Source organism: Panthera onca, chromosome F1 (genome assembly GCF_046562875.1).
Source record: "Panthera onca isolate mPanOnc1 chromosome F1, mPanOnc1 haplotype 2, whole genome shotgun sequence".
Lineage (NCBI taxonomy): Eukaryota > Metazoa > Chordata > Mammalia > Carnivora > Felidae > Panthera > Panthera onca.
Genome location: NC_138355.1, coordinates 50,707,984 through 50,726,251, shown reverse-complemented (window position 1 = coordinate 50,726,251; position 18,268 = coordinate 50,707,984). Strand labels below are relative to the sequence as shown.

Sequence of the window (18,268 nt, the reverse complement as noted above, 5' to 3'; positions counted from 1 at the left end):
CATTTTTTCATCTCAGTCATATATAGTCTTTACAGTGCTGTCATTTAGCTGTTAACTATTTAAAAAAATGAGTGGACCTTACATTCTAATCAGAGTGAAAAAACATTCAGGTAGCTCCTTACTATGTGCCAGGTACTTTTTAGGCACTTCATATGTATTAATTCTTTTAATTCTCTCAACAACCTATGAAGAAGGAGTAATATTCTCATTTTACATTTGTGGAAGCTAAGGTACAAAGAAATTAAGTAACTTGCCCAAAGGGTACAGAGCTAAGCAAGAGGCAGAGTCTGGTTCTAGAATTTGTACACTTAGCCACCATGTTAGGCTGGCTCTGTACATATATGTGGTCTCTCTAACCAGATTATAACCCACTATGGACAAGGGCTTCTTCCATATTCCCTTTAGCTCCTACAGTGTTGAGATTATAGAGCTGGAAAGAACCTTAGACGATTACTGTGAATACCACAGCAACATTAACTATAAAGTTGAACTAAATTTGGTAAATTATTTTTAAAAATACAACTTAGTCCTATTTCTATACCTTATTACTATGTTATCATTAAATACTATTTCTTTTTTTTAATGTTTATTTTGAGACAGAGTGCGTGCATGCTCAAGCAAGCACAAATGGGATGGGGAGGCAGAGAGGGAGAGAGAGAGAGAATCCAAGTAAGCCCCACACTCTTTGCGGAGCCTGATTTGGGGCTCAATCTCATGACAGTGAGATCATGACCTAAGCCAAAATCAATAGTTGGACGCTAAACTGACTGAGCCACCCAGGTGCCCCTATGATTAAATGCTATTTTGGAATTAGTGTCTTTCCAAAAGGCTAATTCACTTATGATTTTACAATTTAATAAACTATTTACATCCTGCTTGATTTCAGAAGAAAAACTTTCAATTATCTTCTCTTTTAAATTCTTATACTCTTCTACTTTTCATGTTGCCAGAGGCTTTTGAGGTCTTGTGAAATCCACCAATTCTTCAATTTTTTCCTCCTGTATGTTTGAAAAACTCCTTAGTAAGACTGCTTTCTCCACTAGGGAACATTCTCTTACATCCAATTCTCAAACAAATATAATGATACAACCATGCTTCTGTTATTCCTCTCTAATAATATCTTGTACTCAAAACTATCCCATAATTGACAAATAAGAAAAAAAGTAACAGGAAATCTAAAATCCAATTAATATTGCTGATTTATTTCAATATGTATTTTGTTCTGAATCACAGTTCTTTCATAAATTTGGACAAAAAATTTTAATGATTAAAAGAAATTTCATAAAGGTGGTTAACTAAAAACTTTGTTAAGACTCAGTGCCCCCTTATCTTGGACCAAAATTATGTGGGGTGAAATTATCTGGGAGTGGGTTGGTAGAAGTGAAGTCAGAAGAAGTTAAAATTTATACTCATTCACACATTCTTTCAAATTCACACATTAAAGGTATACTACGTACCCAGTGCTAGATGCTGAGGCTCTAACAGACAGGCTCAACTACTACTATGACCGAAGGACTTGAAATCTGTAATCCATCACTTTAGAAACATTTTCTAAAGAATCAGAAACAAAACTCCTTCCAAACTCACCAAATTATATACATTAAATGTGTGGTTTTTTGTATAATCAATCAAATCTCAAGGTTTTTTTTTTAAAGGTAAAAAAACCCAGTGGTTAATGATATTTCTGCTTCGATGTTAATAATGATTCACACTGTCCACGATTTATTACAACTCATTCCGTGCGTATATGAAGAATAGTAATCGTGGTGTGGAGAAGTATAAAAATACCTTTCAGGGTTTAAAAATGAGGTTAGCGCCACCAAGTGGTTATATTACATATAGTACAGAATTGCCAAAATTTTGGAAAGAAAAAAAAAAAAACTTAAAAAAGATGCCAGTCACTCAAATATTTACTAAATATCTATAGTATCCCAGACATTGTGGTAAGTGTGGCATGCACAGTGAACAAGACAGTTTAGAGAGGTTTTTTGCCTCACGAAACTCCCATAAAAATTACCTTATATACATCTATTTGGGAGAACTTTAACTTTAGTTCATGTCACAAAAAATTCATTGCAGCATAAATTATTTAGTCCCCAACTTCTTAAATCTTTAATTTTTAAATCTTTGTCCTGGGTATTCTAATATATGCTCTGGCTTGTAACACGTTTTCAAACAGAGTAGTAGAATTTGACAGTAAAAGGAGGCTAGAGTTAGAGGTCACAAGCAGGGCTCCCCTGGAACCTGAAGAATTTGGTTTGAATTCATCTGAGAGAACATATATTCTTTAGTTTGTCCAGGCTCTTCCACGCCCTTTTGTTACACATGACCCGAGTCACACATGCACGCTGCCACCCTGACATTGCAGCCATGTGACCTGCAGCCCCTGGACCAGAGAATAACTTCTTTTCAGAGTTGCTACAAAAACATATAGTGGATGCTCAGAGAAATGCTCTTGAAATAGCGCATTATAAATTACCATCAAGCTTCACTGACGTATAGCTATAAAATAAATTAATACATTTTCAATATTTATTTATAGTCAAGGAAAAATAAGGTTGAGAATAAAACCGTGACTTCCTAAAGAGAAGACGACTCTAGAAAAAAGACAAAACAAAGAAAGGATACAATAAATGTCCTGCCTGTGGAGAATTTAGGGAAAAAAAAAAAACAAAACCCATACATGAAAAAGAGATGAGTAGAAAACCAAAATGATGAAGGAAGAAATAATCTTTAACTGAAGTATCAGAGGTTTCTCTATGAATGTAAAATTTTAATAGAGCTTTGAAAGCTTGACAGGACCTAGGGAACAGAGAAGGAAATTCATTCAGGGAAACAAGAAGGGTGTGAGCAAAGAAACAAAGTGACATGGTGCCTTCAAGAGAGGAGCACGCTGGTTCGTATTAGTATGGCTGTAGTCGCCACAGGAGGATATTTGCTACCTAGAAAATCACTGACCTTGTGCAATTAGTAGTTTGCCCTAGGAATAAGAGATTTTTCATGCTGAAATAACATAAATCAAAATAGATTTTTTATTATGAAAGATTCAGCTTGACGATTTACAGCAAGGACTCAAGATGGCTGAAAACAGAAACAAGATCAGCTGGACTTCCACCCTACTACAGATAGGAAATAAAAGGTGATAGATTAATAGAGTACATAAAACCTCTATTACACAAATATGCTAGTCAGAATTCTGGGAGTCAGGAAAATAACTAAAAATAAGATTAAAAAGAACAGGGGAATACTAAGAACAACCATATGAAACACTTTCATAAAATTAAGTTAAAATGGAGAAATTTCAAAAGAAAAAAAAATCTTACCAGAACTAAATCAAGAAGAAATAAGTAGCCTGAATAGCCTTTTAACTATTAAATTGAACCAGTAGTTAAAACATATACTCACAAAGAAAATATCAGGCCCAGATGGCTGTACAGGCCAATTCTATCAAAATATAAAGAAACAGCCCATCTAAATTTTATACAAATTCTTTGAAAAATAAAAAAAGAGGTAATTCCAATTCGTGTCATGAAGCCAGCAAATCCCTAATACTAAAATTAATCAAAGCCTTTATGAAAAAAGAAAATAACAAATGCAAAAATGCTAAACAAATACTACTGAATTAAATCTGACAGTGCATAACAAGAGAATACATCATGACCAACTGGGTTTACCCCAGATATGGAAGGATGATTTAATATTTTTAAAAAGTCATTAACATAACTGACTGCATTTAACCTACAGAAAGAAAATAAACATGATTATTTCAATAAGTACAGAAAAAGCATTTGAAAAAATTTAATAAAGACAACTTACTAAATTAATAACAGAACATCCTTACCTGAAAAAGAACATTTAAAAAATAAAAATAAAAACTAGAGTAGGGGCGCCTGGGTGGCGCAGTCGGTTAAGCGTCCGACTTCAGCCAGGTCACGATCTCACGGTCCGTGAGTTCGAGCCCCGCGTCAGGCTCTGGGCTGATGGCTCAGAGCCTGGAGCCTGTTTCCGATTCTGTGTCTCCCTCTCTCTCTGTCCCTCCCCCGTTCATGCTCTGTCTCTCTCTGTCCCAAAAATAAATAAACGTTGAAAAAAAAAAAAAAAAAAATTAAAAAAAAAAAAACTAGAGTAAACATCATCCAGCACAAGAAAATGGTGAATGTATTCCCTTTAAAATCATGATGATTTTACTGAAGGTCTTAGCCATGCAGTAAGAAAAGAAAAATAAATTAGAGGCATAAGGATTTGAAAGGGAAAAACAAAACTGTTATTATTTGATATAATAATTTAAGATAGAACCCACTCAAAAAAAAAAAAAAAAAACCAACAAATTATTAGAGATAATAGGAGAGTTTAGCAAGATAGCTAAATATAGTATTAAAACATAAAAGTGAATTGCCTTTTCATTTCACCAACACTGAACACCTAGAAAATGTAACTGAAGAGAAGACAATTTATAATTGTAACAGAAATATCAATGAATTAGGATAAATCTAACAAATGAATTAGATGTAAAAGGCCTCTACAGAGAAAATAATGTAACATGTTAAAGATAATAAAGATCTAAATAGATAACATACTATGTTCATGACTTAATATGAAGATATACATTCTCCCCAAATTGTTATATTCAATGCTATTCCAGTCAAAATTTCAACAGAATGTTTCATACAACTTGATCAGATGCCTCTGAAATTTATATGAAGAGCATAGAGCCAAAAATAGAAGGATATTTCTGAAAAAGAGCAAGGAGAGGAGACATGACCTATTAGATACCAGACCTTATGAAGAAGTGAAAAAAATTTAGACCGTGATATTGGCAGAGACAGACAAAGTGATCAATGGAACAGAGTACAGTCCAGAAAACACACACATACATATGGAACTGATACACAACAGATGTGGCATGTCAGACAAATAGGGGAGACAACAGATGTTTCATAAACTGAGGATAGAAAAAAAATGATGATCCATATGGAAAAATATAAAATTGAATTCCTACTTCACATGATACACCAAAACCCAACTCCTGATGAATTATGGACATAGATGTCAAAAATTAAAATTTAAATACACAGGTCAATATCTTCTACAACCTCAGATAGATAACAATTTCTTAAACAAGGTACAAAAAGCACTGGCTCTAAAATATAAAATTCTATTCACCAAAAGACGCCCAGAAAAAATAAAACAATAAGACGCTAACTTAAAGAAGTAATATCAAGAATACATAAACAACTCACACAAATCAAAAAGAAAAGCACAACTAACCCCATAAAAAATAAAAATAACTTCAACATAAATTTCACAAAAGAAACAGTTAAGGCCACTAAGGATATGAAAACGCTTTCAACATGATTAAGTGACCAGGGAGATGTAAACCAAGACCACAATGAAGTACCATTTTAGAACAACATGGCTGGCAAAAATTAAAAAGGCCTGACAACACCACACATTGGAGTATGTGGCTACATAGTAATTCAGAGATTTCTAGTGGAAGTATAATTGCAGCTTTGATGTATTTATGTAGTCAACTCTACTTGTATATACAAGAGAAATTTGCACATTTACAACAGGAGACATGTACAAAAATGTTTATAGCCACGCAATTGACAATAACTCAAATGTAAAACTCAAATGCCCATCTAGGAAGAGAAAGCAAATAAACCCAGCATTTTCATGTAATTGATATCAAACATTATGCAAAATTAAGGAACTATTACTATGATTAACAACTTAAAGGAGAAACTTAATGATAGAATATTAAGTCAAAAGAGTAAGTCCCCCAAAATTACACAGAAGATGTGAGAAATGAAATGAAATCAATCACTTATGTCAAAGGGTTATAAAATGGAGCCAGGAGGCCATTAAGGAAATGGGCCTTAGGTATCCTCACGGGATAAAACCAGGAATTTTGAACTGGGCCAAAAGGCATAAATTCCAAGGACTCTGCCCAAACACCTGCAACTTGCTACGGTTAAAATTTGCTTAGTGATAGTCTTAGCAACCAATTATATTCAGCCAAGATTAGTTTTCTGTGAGCCAACACCAATCAAAATTCTTTGCAAACAACACAACAAGCATTAGTTTTGTTTTTTAAAACCCTTGGCTTTCATTCCTTAGGGGAACACGATTTGGGTTGCTACCCAAATCTACACTCCCTGAATTGCAATTGAGACCCCAAATAAATGTTTTTATTTCAGCACTGCTTTTCTCAGTTGAGAAGTATGATACTTTTTATCTATTAAAAATTTTATATACACAGACCCTTTTTAGTATTACAATACATAAAAGGGAAAGCAAAGAAATAATATACCAAACTCAACATGAGGATTACGATGGATGAAGGGAGGGAGGATGAGAGTTTTGCTGAACAATCAGTGAGAGAGAAGGAAATAACTAGATGAAGTTTGTTTGGGTAGTGAGTTCTTCAGTGCTTACTATATTACTTACAATAACCAAACAAAAGACAGGAGTCATGAGTGTGTGTCATCAACCAAGGAATGTCATAATCCCCTTCCACGTACCTACTATGTCTGCTGCCTTCATCTCCACATCCAACCCATTACCCATTAAGGGTGCTACTTTATCCACTAAGTATTATTCAGATCTGTTCACATCCATCTCTACCACCAGTCTTTTATCTACTCTTGCATATACTTCTGCAAAAGCCTCCTAATTACTAGTCTTATATTCTATACTACCACCTTCTCCTCAAATGCATTCTCCACACTATGGCTACAGGGATCTCTTCTAAATAATAATCCGACTGTGTCACCCTTCTTTAAACACTTTAATAACCTTCTTTTACTCTTAGGATACAGACAGAAGTCTCAATCATGGCTTAAAATACCCTACATGATCTGAATTTTGTCAACATATGTGGTAGAAGGCTGATAGTTATTCTCTAATAACCACCTTCTCCTTCTTCCATATTCACAAAGTAACCCAATTTTTATCGGGGTTCATGGCCACCTAGAATGAAGACAACTTTCCCACTCTCTTTTGCTGCTAAGAACAGCAATGTGGCTAAGTTCTGGCCAGAGAAGTAAGCATGTGACATAGACAAATTCTAGAAAATGTTCATTAAAGGAGAAATGTGCTGTCCCCTTCTTGCTGTCTGGAATGTAGAATTGAGGTAGAATGGCGAAGGCTCCAATAATCATCTTGAGCCACAAAGTAATCTTTGGAATAGAATCCACACACAAAGGAACAACAACAAAAGAGCCTGTAATCTTGACAGTTATTGGAAGTGAAAAACGTCTATTTCTTATAAGTCATTGTATCTCTACACCTAACTATACCCAATTCTGATTAACATATGCCCTGCTCAGCTCCATATCATATGCCATCCCCCTTCTTGCTATCTATACTCCAGTTATACTGACCTTCTTCTAGTACATTTTACTAGTATTACTTCCTTTTGCTATAAAGCTGTTATTAATCTGGGATGATCCTCAACCTCTTTCCCCCAGTTAATACCTACTTGAACTTTAGACTTCAGCTGAATTGTCACTTACACAGAGCTTTCTCAGATCTCCTTGAAAAGGTCAAGTCCCATTGTTATATATAATAAAAAATTTAATCTTGCCCAAAGAGAGGCCTTGCCTTTGCCCGTGGCTCCTGGGAGGTATACTTAGCTCTTGAGAAGCCAGGCCCCATAAGAACATCTTTGTTTACCTGAGGGATTTGGTCCACAAAGGCAGTCTAACACTGTGACTTAGGGTGGAATCTGGGGTCAACAATATCAGCTCAGCCTCCAGGGTGCCGGGAGACTGAGGTCAGTCACGTGGGTGGTCAACCGGGTCTGCGTGACTAAGGCCAAATAAAAACTCTGGATACCAAGAATTGGTTGAGATTCCCTGGATGACAATACTCTGCACATATTGTCACATATCGTTGCCAGGAAAGTTAGTGCCATCTGTAACTACTGGGAGAAGACAACTGGAAGCTCTTAGCAAGGGACTTTCCCAGACTCTGTGCCATGTATCTCTTCCCGTGGCTAAATTTAATCTGTATTTTTCACTGTCATAAACCATAACAGTTTTCAATAAGGTCTATGAGTTTTTCTAGCAAATTACAGAAACTGAGGGTGGTCTTGGGGACCCCCTAACTAAACATGCAATTGCCAGAAGTGAGGATGGTTTGGGGACCCTGAACTCCATAGCCAGTGTTGGGAGTGAGCATAGTCTCACAGATTGTTCTCAAATTTTGCAATATAATATGGCCCTCATTTCACTCCAGGAAGCACTTATCACAACCATAATTGTGCTTTCATTGATTAAGACCGATCTCTTCCACAAAACTCTAAGCACGTTGCAGGCAGGGATTATGACTGCATATCATTCTCCAAGCACCTAGCACAGTAAGCAATCATCCTTTCCTGAAAGACTGAACAGACTGGAGTCAGACAAACCCAGTACCACTAAGGGACAATCTTAGCAAGTAAATCAGTGAATTGGTAACAAGACAATGATGCTTTGCAGAGAAGTATTACCAAAATGTCATTCCTAGCATTCCTTAAACACAATTATAATTACTAGTAATTACAATTACTACTTTATTTCTTCAGTGAACCACGTACGTGCACACCTGTAATTACAGCATATGAATGATCAGTTTAAGACGGCCAGGATTAGTATTACCTTTCTAAATTGATGCAATTCCATTCATAAATACCAAAAATATGTATATAGTTAATATGTATGACCGTATCATAAATAAATATAATTTTAATTATACTTTTAAAATTTCTGAAAATAGGAGACTCCTGGATAAAATCATTATTAGCTCTTGAAGCCTAGAATTAAGGATTATATTATTTATGTGATATAAAGTTTCTGGCATAGACTCATAGGAGGCATACACTAAAAAGACCAGAAGATATTATTGGGGAATTACAATTAAAAGATATTACTGGGGAATTACTGATAGGTCAGTTCAATAAGAACTGTTGACATAATATAGAACAAAAACCACCCAGGATTATTAGAAAATCACTAATCCTACACATTAATAAACATGGCAAGTATAATACAAATAAACCATTAAATTATAGTTAAAACAGAAATACAGAACTAGAAAAATATCAAGGAACTTCAGAAATTATAAATTGAAACTTTAGTAACATTTATTTTCTTTATAGAGCACTTTCTTTCACCTTAAAAATACCTAGACCTCTATAAATCAGACATCATTAATGTCTTACTGTTAGTGAATACCACTGTTAATTGTAATATTCTTAGAGATGAAGAACTCAGTCTACATTTATTGGATATCTACTATGTACCAGGAACGGTACATAAAAATAAAATCCCAGACTCTTAGGTTCACAATTTAGTGTGGAAGAAATATAGCATGGAAGAAATTAAACACACACACACACACACACACACACACACACACACACAAATTTGGAAGAATATAAATGATTTTCAGTGGCTATCTCTGAAGCAGGGATTATAAAAGGGACTTTTATTTTCTACATTATATATTTATAATGCTTCAATTTTATAAAATGAGTGCATATTTTTATATACCTTAAAAAATAAAAACTGTCTTTAAAAGGAGAAAAAAACACCTGAAGGACTTTTAAAATTGTCTGTCCCCTACTTTTTCTCTACTATCTAGATCTTGAAAATCAAACTGTGGTTTTAAAATTATAATAATTGCCACACACAAATATTAGTACATTAGTAGTACAGAAGTACACAAATATTACGATATACAAATTATTTGTGTTAGGGGAAGAGTTAAAAACTCAAAATATTGATCACTAAGAGATTAAATAAATTATAGGACATTTATACCAAGAATACTTTTAAAGAGTCAGTGTTGTGATGTGGTTGAGAGCAGACACTTCAGATATATAGTGCCCAGGTTTGCACATCAGCTCTGCCAATGACTAGCTGCTTAACTTGGGCAAGTTTCATAATCTCTCTGGGACTCGGTTTCCACATTTGTGAAATAATAAGGAATCTGTAAAAACCACAGTGTTATTGAGGATCAACTACTACAAACAAATTAATAATAAAAAAAAAAATAATACATATTGGGGCACCTGGATGGCTCAGTTGGTTAAAGCATCAACCCTTGATTTCAGCTCAGATCATGATCCCATGATTCCTGGGCTCAAGCCCATGTCAGCGCAGAGCCCTTTTGAGATTCTCTTATTCCTGTCTCTGCCCCTCCCTCAGCTTGCACACATGCTCTTTCTCTCTCTTTCTCTCTCTCTTTCTCTCTACCTCTGTGTCAAAACAAACAAATAAACACTTAAGGGAAAAAAAAAAAAAAAACCTCATGTGACCTCAGGAAAATAAGTTAATTTCTCCAGGCTTCAATTTCTTCATCTGAATTTCTTCATCTGTGACATGAGGATAACAACCTCACAGAGTTGTTGCAAGGATTAAATAAACAATATATCTAAAGCACAATATCTGCTACCCAGTAAGAATGATAAATGTTGGCTACTGTTGGCATAGTTATCATTATAGTTTTTATTAAGAAGAGACACGCCTTGTCTTGTTGACCATTATATATACCTAGTACCTAATACCTAGCACAAAGTGCTCAATAACGACTTGTTGATTAAATGAATGAGTCAAACCATTAAAAGTAGTTGGTAGAAATGGGTGTAGGATTACAAAGATATTCACTTTTATCACTATGTATTTCTGTAGTTTAAGTTCTATCATTAAAAAAAACAACACAATAATGTTTTCTTAACCTGTAAAGTAAAAGCATGACAGTGTTAATTTCTCTAAAAACACTCAATTTTAAAAAGTTGGGGGGAAATGGAAAGAAGTAGTAAAATAAAAAGGGAAAACAAGTTACTAAGTGGAACAGCAAAGCCTTGAGCTAAAGTGCAGTAATGAGAATTAGCACTTTTATTTTTCGACCTTTCTAAAGGTTAAACAGATTATCCTAAGCAATTTTTTGAGTCTCAGAAATAAGTGCAATTTTCAAACAAGTGCAATTATATTTAGCTTAGTTTTAAATATCAAACCTCTCTTACTTACTCTCTCAGTTTTCCAAACAATGGACCAGATAGATATACGGCGGCACCTAATACTAAACACTTCACTGTATGTCCTGGAACAGCCCTTGTCAAGTGTGGTCCACGGAACCCTGGGAATTCCTAAGACCCTTCTCAAGATGTTCATGAGCTCAAAATCATTTCTATAATAATTCAAAGACAGTCCTTGCCTATTTCCCTGCTTTCATATTTGCACTGATAGTCAAATAGCAACCAATGGTAGATAACACTGCTGGTATTTTAGCACCAATCTAGGCAGTGGCATTAAACTGTTTCACTGACACAGATACACAGTTTAAAAAAAAAAAAAAAAAAAAGCCAATTTTACTGAAGACTGTCTTTAATGAAGCAGTAAAAGTTATTTTTATTAAATTCTGACCTTGGAGTACAAGTCTTTAACAGTCTATCAAATTAAATACGTAGCACAAATTAAAGCACCTTCTGCTGCAAACCAAAACATGCTAATCATTTCAAGGAAGGGCAGTGGTATGATTGTTTTGAGTTGTGAGTTAAGTTGGCTGCTTTTTTCTTGGAACATCATTTTCACTTGAGAGCACAAATGGCAGACAAATACGGTTTTTCAGACAGGGCATGTGGCAGATATTTTTCTCAGAATTGTGTAAAATGAGTCTGTTACTTCAAGAAAAAAACCTGACAGTATTTATTGTCTTGATAAAATTTAAACTTTCAAGTGAAAACTAGAATTTGGTATGACTTAGATCCTCCATTGTGAGTTTCAAAGTTTCCTGATACTTAACAACTTTTCTAATTCTACAGATGGTAATATTAATACATGTGACTTGTTGATAAGGTATGTAAACAAATGTGGCAACATTCAGAAGATCTGTAGAAGTCGGTGAATATTTGAAATGACCAATGCACAACGTTGCTGAATGCTGAATGAGTATAAGATCCATTTGCAGAGAAAGATAAACCAAAAAAAATTTAATATAACAAAGAACAAAGTTCACTGATACTGTTTCAGATTTCACATTTAAAAAAGAAACATTTTTAGAGTTTTGATATAATATCAAAGAATAGAATTCCCTGAAAAAGATTATTAAAATACTCCTCCCTTTCCAACTACATATGTGTGAGACTGAATTTTCTTCATATACTTCAACCAAAAACAGAACAAAACAAAAACACTGCAAGTAGGAGTATAAAGAAGTAGATAGGAGAATCTAGCTATGTACTATTAAGACAGACATTAGATTTGCAAAAACCATATTTACAATTTGCAAAATATTTACAATTTGCAAAAACAACATAAAATGCAAATGTAAAACTTCTTGCTAATTTTGTTTTGGTAAATGTGATTATATTTCATTAAAAAATGTGTTATTTATGTTATCATGTAATGCATTTGTCATTTTTAAATCAATTAATAAGTAACTCTCAAATGCCTTAGTCTTAATGTCTAATATAATAAATATTGATAAATATAATCCATATAAACAGAGAAGCTCTTGGAGACCTCAATAATTTTTAAGAATGTAAAGGGATCCTAAGGCAAAAAAGTTTGAGGACTACTATACCAAAGACACAAAAGTGAAATACAGTTCTTTTTATCAAAAGGATTGCTCTCAAGACTTCAGAGTATCCGAGGACCATACCTGCTTGGCAAAAAATATTGTGTCAAGTCTGGAGTCCTGAACTACAGAGCCTGCTGGTTCTTCTCCTGGCTGCCACTTAAAAAGAAAAATTAACCCATGAACTGGCCTACAAAAGAAAGTACAAATTAGTGACACCAAACCTTTCTTGTTTTTTAACACACAGTCAATACATCACATTTCAGTCAGTTACTTACCAAATATATTGCAAATGAAGTAAGTTTGAGAAATTTTTTAAAGGTTTCTATTGTTATTCATTGTCATTAAAATGTTGCCTAAGACAAGGCTAATAAACCTTAAAATTACATCAGGTAAAACAGAATTATAATGAAAGGTTTATTCTCAAATCTGGATTTTCACTTCTACCTTGTATCACCTCTCTTAAAAACTGAAAATAAGAACATAGCAAAACTAAAAGAAGCAGTTAACCCTATACTAAATTCCAATATAGATGAATAAAGCTTACTCCTCGTCATATTCCAAGAATCCAACAACTCTCCCTCCAAAGAAAATTTCCCTAGTCCTCCATTTGCAATACAGAGTCCATTCTTACGGGCACAAGGTTGGGGATAAGAAGAGGCTCACAAGTCAGAAGCATGGGAGAAAGGAAGAAACTTCCTAGCATCTACATTTGGAATCTGAACTTTAACCTCACCAAGAAGCAAGGCGATAACACACAGACAAATTCTGAATTACTATTAATATATGTTATGTACTAAATATGCTTTGTAGACTAATCTAATATTCAGGTATTGACATTTTTAATGTGAAAATGTGTTCTGTCTTCTAGTCCTATTGATCTATAAGTGAATATTATAATAAATTAATCAACCATCTTGATACGGAATTACAGAGACTTAGTTTTTAATCCCTTGCAAGTTACTTATATGAGTCTCAGGTCTTGACTATGATATGAGAGTAATAATACCTCTCTCACAAGATGGAAAAAAGACTTAAGGAGATGACATATTCAGCCTACTGTAATCCAAGTAAAATAGACAACAATCTGCTTAAAGTACAGACATTATTTTTAACACAACTAAGATAATACTTACTTTAATTTTTCAAAATTCTCAGGCTCTAAACTCCATATTTCTTCTACTTGGGCTCCTCGGCAACCTGAAATAAGAAATTATTTCTTCAGAAAACAAAATAACTCATTTTTTCCTTCACCATTAAATATTAACTGAAAGGAATGTACATTTAGGGGCCATGAGACATGACAAATTAAAATGGTAAAACTGATAAAGCTCACAGACAAATCCTTTTAATTCCTTTACTATTTCCTAATTATTTATAATGGGAGTATATTACTTTTACAATTGAAAGAGGTTTCAAGTTTATTTTCACTGAAACACCACCCCGACTTCTCAGTCCCTCTCAATCTGTCTCTTTAACAATCCACTCTTTCTACTCAATTGCTGTTTCCCTTTTACTTACACTTTTTTTTTTAAGTGGTAATAAATAACTACCACTTACCAGTGACTTTCATATCACATATTTAGCTCTGACCCTTTCCCTAAATTCCAATTCTATACTTTTTAATTTATTTATTTAATTTTATTTTATTTTCAACTACCTCAGAGTCCGCCAAACATACCCTTCCTTAGGACAGTGGTTACCAATCAGGGAAACTTTTCTTGTACCTTGCCTCCCTAAGAAAGGTTTTACAATGTCTGGAGACATTCGTCACAACTGTCACCAGTGGGAAGGCCTTGCATCAGTGGACAGAGGCCAGAGATGCTAAACATCCTACACTGCACAAGACAGCCAAACAGCAAAGAATTATCTGGCCCAAAATGTCAACACTGCCAAGACTAAGACACCCTGCTCTAGTAGTACATATCAGAGGAACTGTGTACTGGTTAAGAGGTTGGCCTCAAAAATGCCAGGGTTTGCATCCCAGCTCCTCCATTTGCTAGCTATATAACCAACCTCTCTGTTCCCATATTCATGGAGTTGTTGTGAGGAATAAATGAGATAATTTTGTATGCATGAGATACATTTAGTACAGTGCCTGGCACACTCTAAGGGTTTACTGAATGTTAGCTAGTATCATCAAAATACAAAAAAACAGCCATATTTACCAGTGCCTTCTATATGTAAAGTGCTTTAAATGCATTTTCTCTAATCACTGCAAGGCAAGTATTATACAGAAGAGGGTTAGGGATGTTAAGTGGCTTGCCTAAATTCACTACAGCTAGTATACACAAAAAACAAAACAAAACAAAACAAAACAAAAACTAATTAAAATACACATCTGGTTCCAAAGTCTGGACAGTTTTTAATATTCCAGATTATTGTCAAGTAAAAGCTAGAAAAGCCTTTGGCCTATCTGGAAAAAAAAAAAAGAAGAAGTTACAAAAAAAATTCAGTCAACCAACTACATGACTTTGGGCATTCATACCATTCCAGGACTCAATTTGTTATATTCAGCAACTATCTATTAAGAATTCACTCTTGTATTAAAGATATATATACAAGGAGAGTTACTAGGCTATTTGTAGTAGAAAACATGTTGATAGACATTTACATATAGGAAGCTGGGGGGAAAGAACTTACAAATGTAAACCTGTATTTATGAGCATTGAAAAGGGCACAAAAGGACACTAATGCAATTGTTAATACTGGTTACTGCTATTGGAAATCAATTGTAAAAAGGCCAAACATTAAAACACAGTATACTAAAAGAACAAAAGTCCACTGCATAAAAGTGTCCCCAAATCTTTTGCACGGGTAGAATTTCAAGTGATGACGCCTGTTTAAACAACTTTAAGCTAAACAAACACACAACTTTTGGGGTACAAAAAACATACTACTCAACTCTTAATATCTATCTCCTTATATACATTCAGTATCTAATAATTCCCTTATGTACATTCAATTTCAAATAATACATGGTATAGGAAAGAGAAGCAATGATTCAAGAGGCATGGTTCCAATCCGAGCACTGCCTTAAAGTTCTTAAACTTGAGCAAGAACATAATGTTCTGGAGCCTCACTTTCCTCATGTATAAAACAAGAATACTTCCTGCTTCATCCAATCCACACAATTCTTGTGAGGTATACATTATCAAACACTAAATACAAAGAATCACTTAATGCAGACTCCCTAACATATATAAGTAAAAAGGTGGGTGTGGGGAGAAGGCTTTAAAAAGTTAACAAAATGCTGGTATTTTACAAATACCTTTTATGTGCCAAGCATGGTACTAGGTCCTGGCATGGACAGAAAATAATAAACAATAGTCGCAATACTTAAGAACTTCACAACTAAGGGGAGTCTGGCTGGCTCGGTCAGTAGAGAATGTGACTCTTGATCTCAGGGTCCTGAATTCTAGCCCCTCGTAGTGGGTAGACTTTATTTAAAAATAAAACATTGGGGCGCCTGGGTGGCTCAGTCGATTGAGCATCCGACTTCGGCTCAGGGCATGATCTCGCGGTCCGTGAGTTCGAGCCCTGCGTTGGGCCCTGTGCTGACAGCTCAGAGCCTGGAGCCTGTTTCAGATTCTGTGTCTCCCTCTGTCTCTGACCCTCCCCCGTTCATGCTCTGTCTCTCTCTGTCTCAAAAATAAATAAATGTTAAAAAAATTTTTTTTTTTTTAAATAAAGAATAAACAAAACAAAACTTCACAACCAGTAGGAAACAGGTATATACAACTCAAAGTGCAGCATGCATAACATGCCTATGAGAGGTACACCAGAGAGCTTTCTGGAAGTTAAGAAGCAGGAGAGATGATTACTACCCTTGCTGATCAGAGCAACTTTCATGGATAGTTGAACTAGGTCTTAAACAGGATTAACATAGGATTTGTCATCCAAACCAGGACTCTGCTCCAAAATGAAAGGAAGTACTGAAATGAAAACATTTGAGATATTTGTGTATTGACTAACACATTTGTATTATGATACTGGTGGCTCTGTAAAATAGTTCTATTCAAAAACTAAGTTCAAAAATAATTTTCTTTAAAATATACCTGGAGCTTTTCTCCTGAAGAAAGATAACTCTGGGAGGGCCCTCTGTTGCCAATGCTTTAAATTTAAATGTAATGCTATCTTCCAAAAGTTTTGACAATTTGTTATTCCCCTAACCTCACCAAATCTACGAGAAGTAAAGACATGGCCCTGGCTTCTACACCTCCTACAAAAAATAGTCCCAGATATCATCCCTAACCATGTCATTCAATGGTACGGACAAATGTCATTTAGTTAGCGATGTCACCAAGTAGGAAAATCTGCATTGTGGACAATCACCCCAAAAACAAGGACTAGACTCAAATATTTGTGAACCCCAAACTGGAGAGCTGTTAATTTGTATCCCTAATGAGAAGGCTCCATTTTGGGGTCCTCAACAATTATAAGCAATACTTGCTTCTAAGCATACTAGATGCACTCTCATAAGTATACTTTGACTTTCTGTATGAAAGCCAAGCATTAACTTGCCTCTCTCCTCCAAACAAGGGAACATGTACCTCAGGAGAACTCCTAACAGAGCTTCATGTCAAGGAAACACTATATTGGCACCAAAAGTCATTCAGATTTGTCTCAACTCCTGGGCCAGAGTTGCTGTGAATGATGGAATTCTGCAAGACTCCCTCCTGGCAAGCCCAGGAGGAGTCTGTGCAATTACTACCTATACCTGAGTTATGGCCTTCAGCCAAGATGAAAGGTCAAAACAAAAACTTAAGGAGAAAGCCACCGCTTTCTAATGTAAACACAATAAGAGATAAACAGATTCGGTACCAGCTCTGTGGGTCAGGTCAGATTAATCAGAGAAGCTGAAGGGATGGCATGTTTGGGGTAGAAAGGAGAAATGGATTTTATTGGGAGACAACTCTCAATGAGTTTCTCCTGTTTCTGCTTATCTTCTGGGAGGAGTTCTGGACTATCTTTTCAAGGATGTTATTTCAATAAACAGACTTGAAAGATAGATAATGTCTCCCCCTGGTGCAAAGACAAGACTTACTTGCTGTCCATAGTATCTTCCTAAAGCCAAAGGCCGAGCAGGTTTGCTAGTAGCCTCTTTAATAAAATTGGAAGTTCCCTAAACTCAGGGTTCCTTAGCTATGACACAGACCCATGTGTGCAACATCCACCTCTATCTACTGCCACTCCCATGGATTTATAGGACAAGGGATCCAATGCAAATGTGAATCTCCTGTTGCCTACTGTGCCAAGGCTAATACATAATACAGTCTTTTATCCCTTTATCAATATATCAATAATACAATCCTTTATAATATAAACAGGCTAACTTGTTAGCTGGCAAACAGGTTAAAATATAATAGTACATATTTCTTAACAGATGTTGGATTTTATCAAATGCTTTTTGTGTCTATTAAGATAATCATATAGGGGCGCCTGGGTGGCTCAGTCGGTTGAGCGTCCAACTTTGGCTCAGGTCATGATCTTGTGGTCCGTGAGTTCGAGCCCCGCGTCGGGCTCTGTGCTGACAGTTCAGAGCCTGGAGCCTGCTTCCAATTCTGTGTCTCCCTCTCTCTCTGCCCCTAATCCACTGGCATTCTGTCTCTGTCTCTCTCAAAAATAAATAAACATTAAAAAATTTTTAAAAAAAGATAATCATATAGTTTTTTGGGTTTTTTTGTGTGTGTTACTTTGGTGA

The 18,268-nt window shown here is 35.1% G+C and overlaps 1 protein-coding gene across 4 annotated transcripts in view; it reads right to left on the bottom strand.

The window, feature by feature from the left end:
• UCHL5 (ubiquitin C-terminal hydrolase L5) overlaps window positions 1-18,268 on the bottom strand; it is a 41,753-nt gene that overhangs the window by 18,900 nt on the left and 4,585 nt on the right. For all 4 annotated transcript variants that reach the window (XM_060644339.3, XM_060644340.3, XM_060644341.3 and 1 more), the window contains exons 2-3: window positions 13,701-13,764; window positions 12,649-12,754 (exon numbers count right to left, since the gene is read on the bottom strand). In XM_060644339.3, coding sequence (XP_060500322.2) covers window positions 12,649-12,754; window positions 13,701-13,764 — 170 coding nt within the window. The remainder of the gene's footprint in view (window positions 1-12,648; window positions 12,755-13,700; window positions 13,765-18,268) is intronic.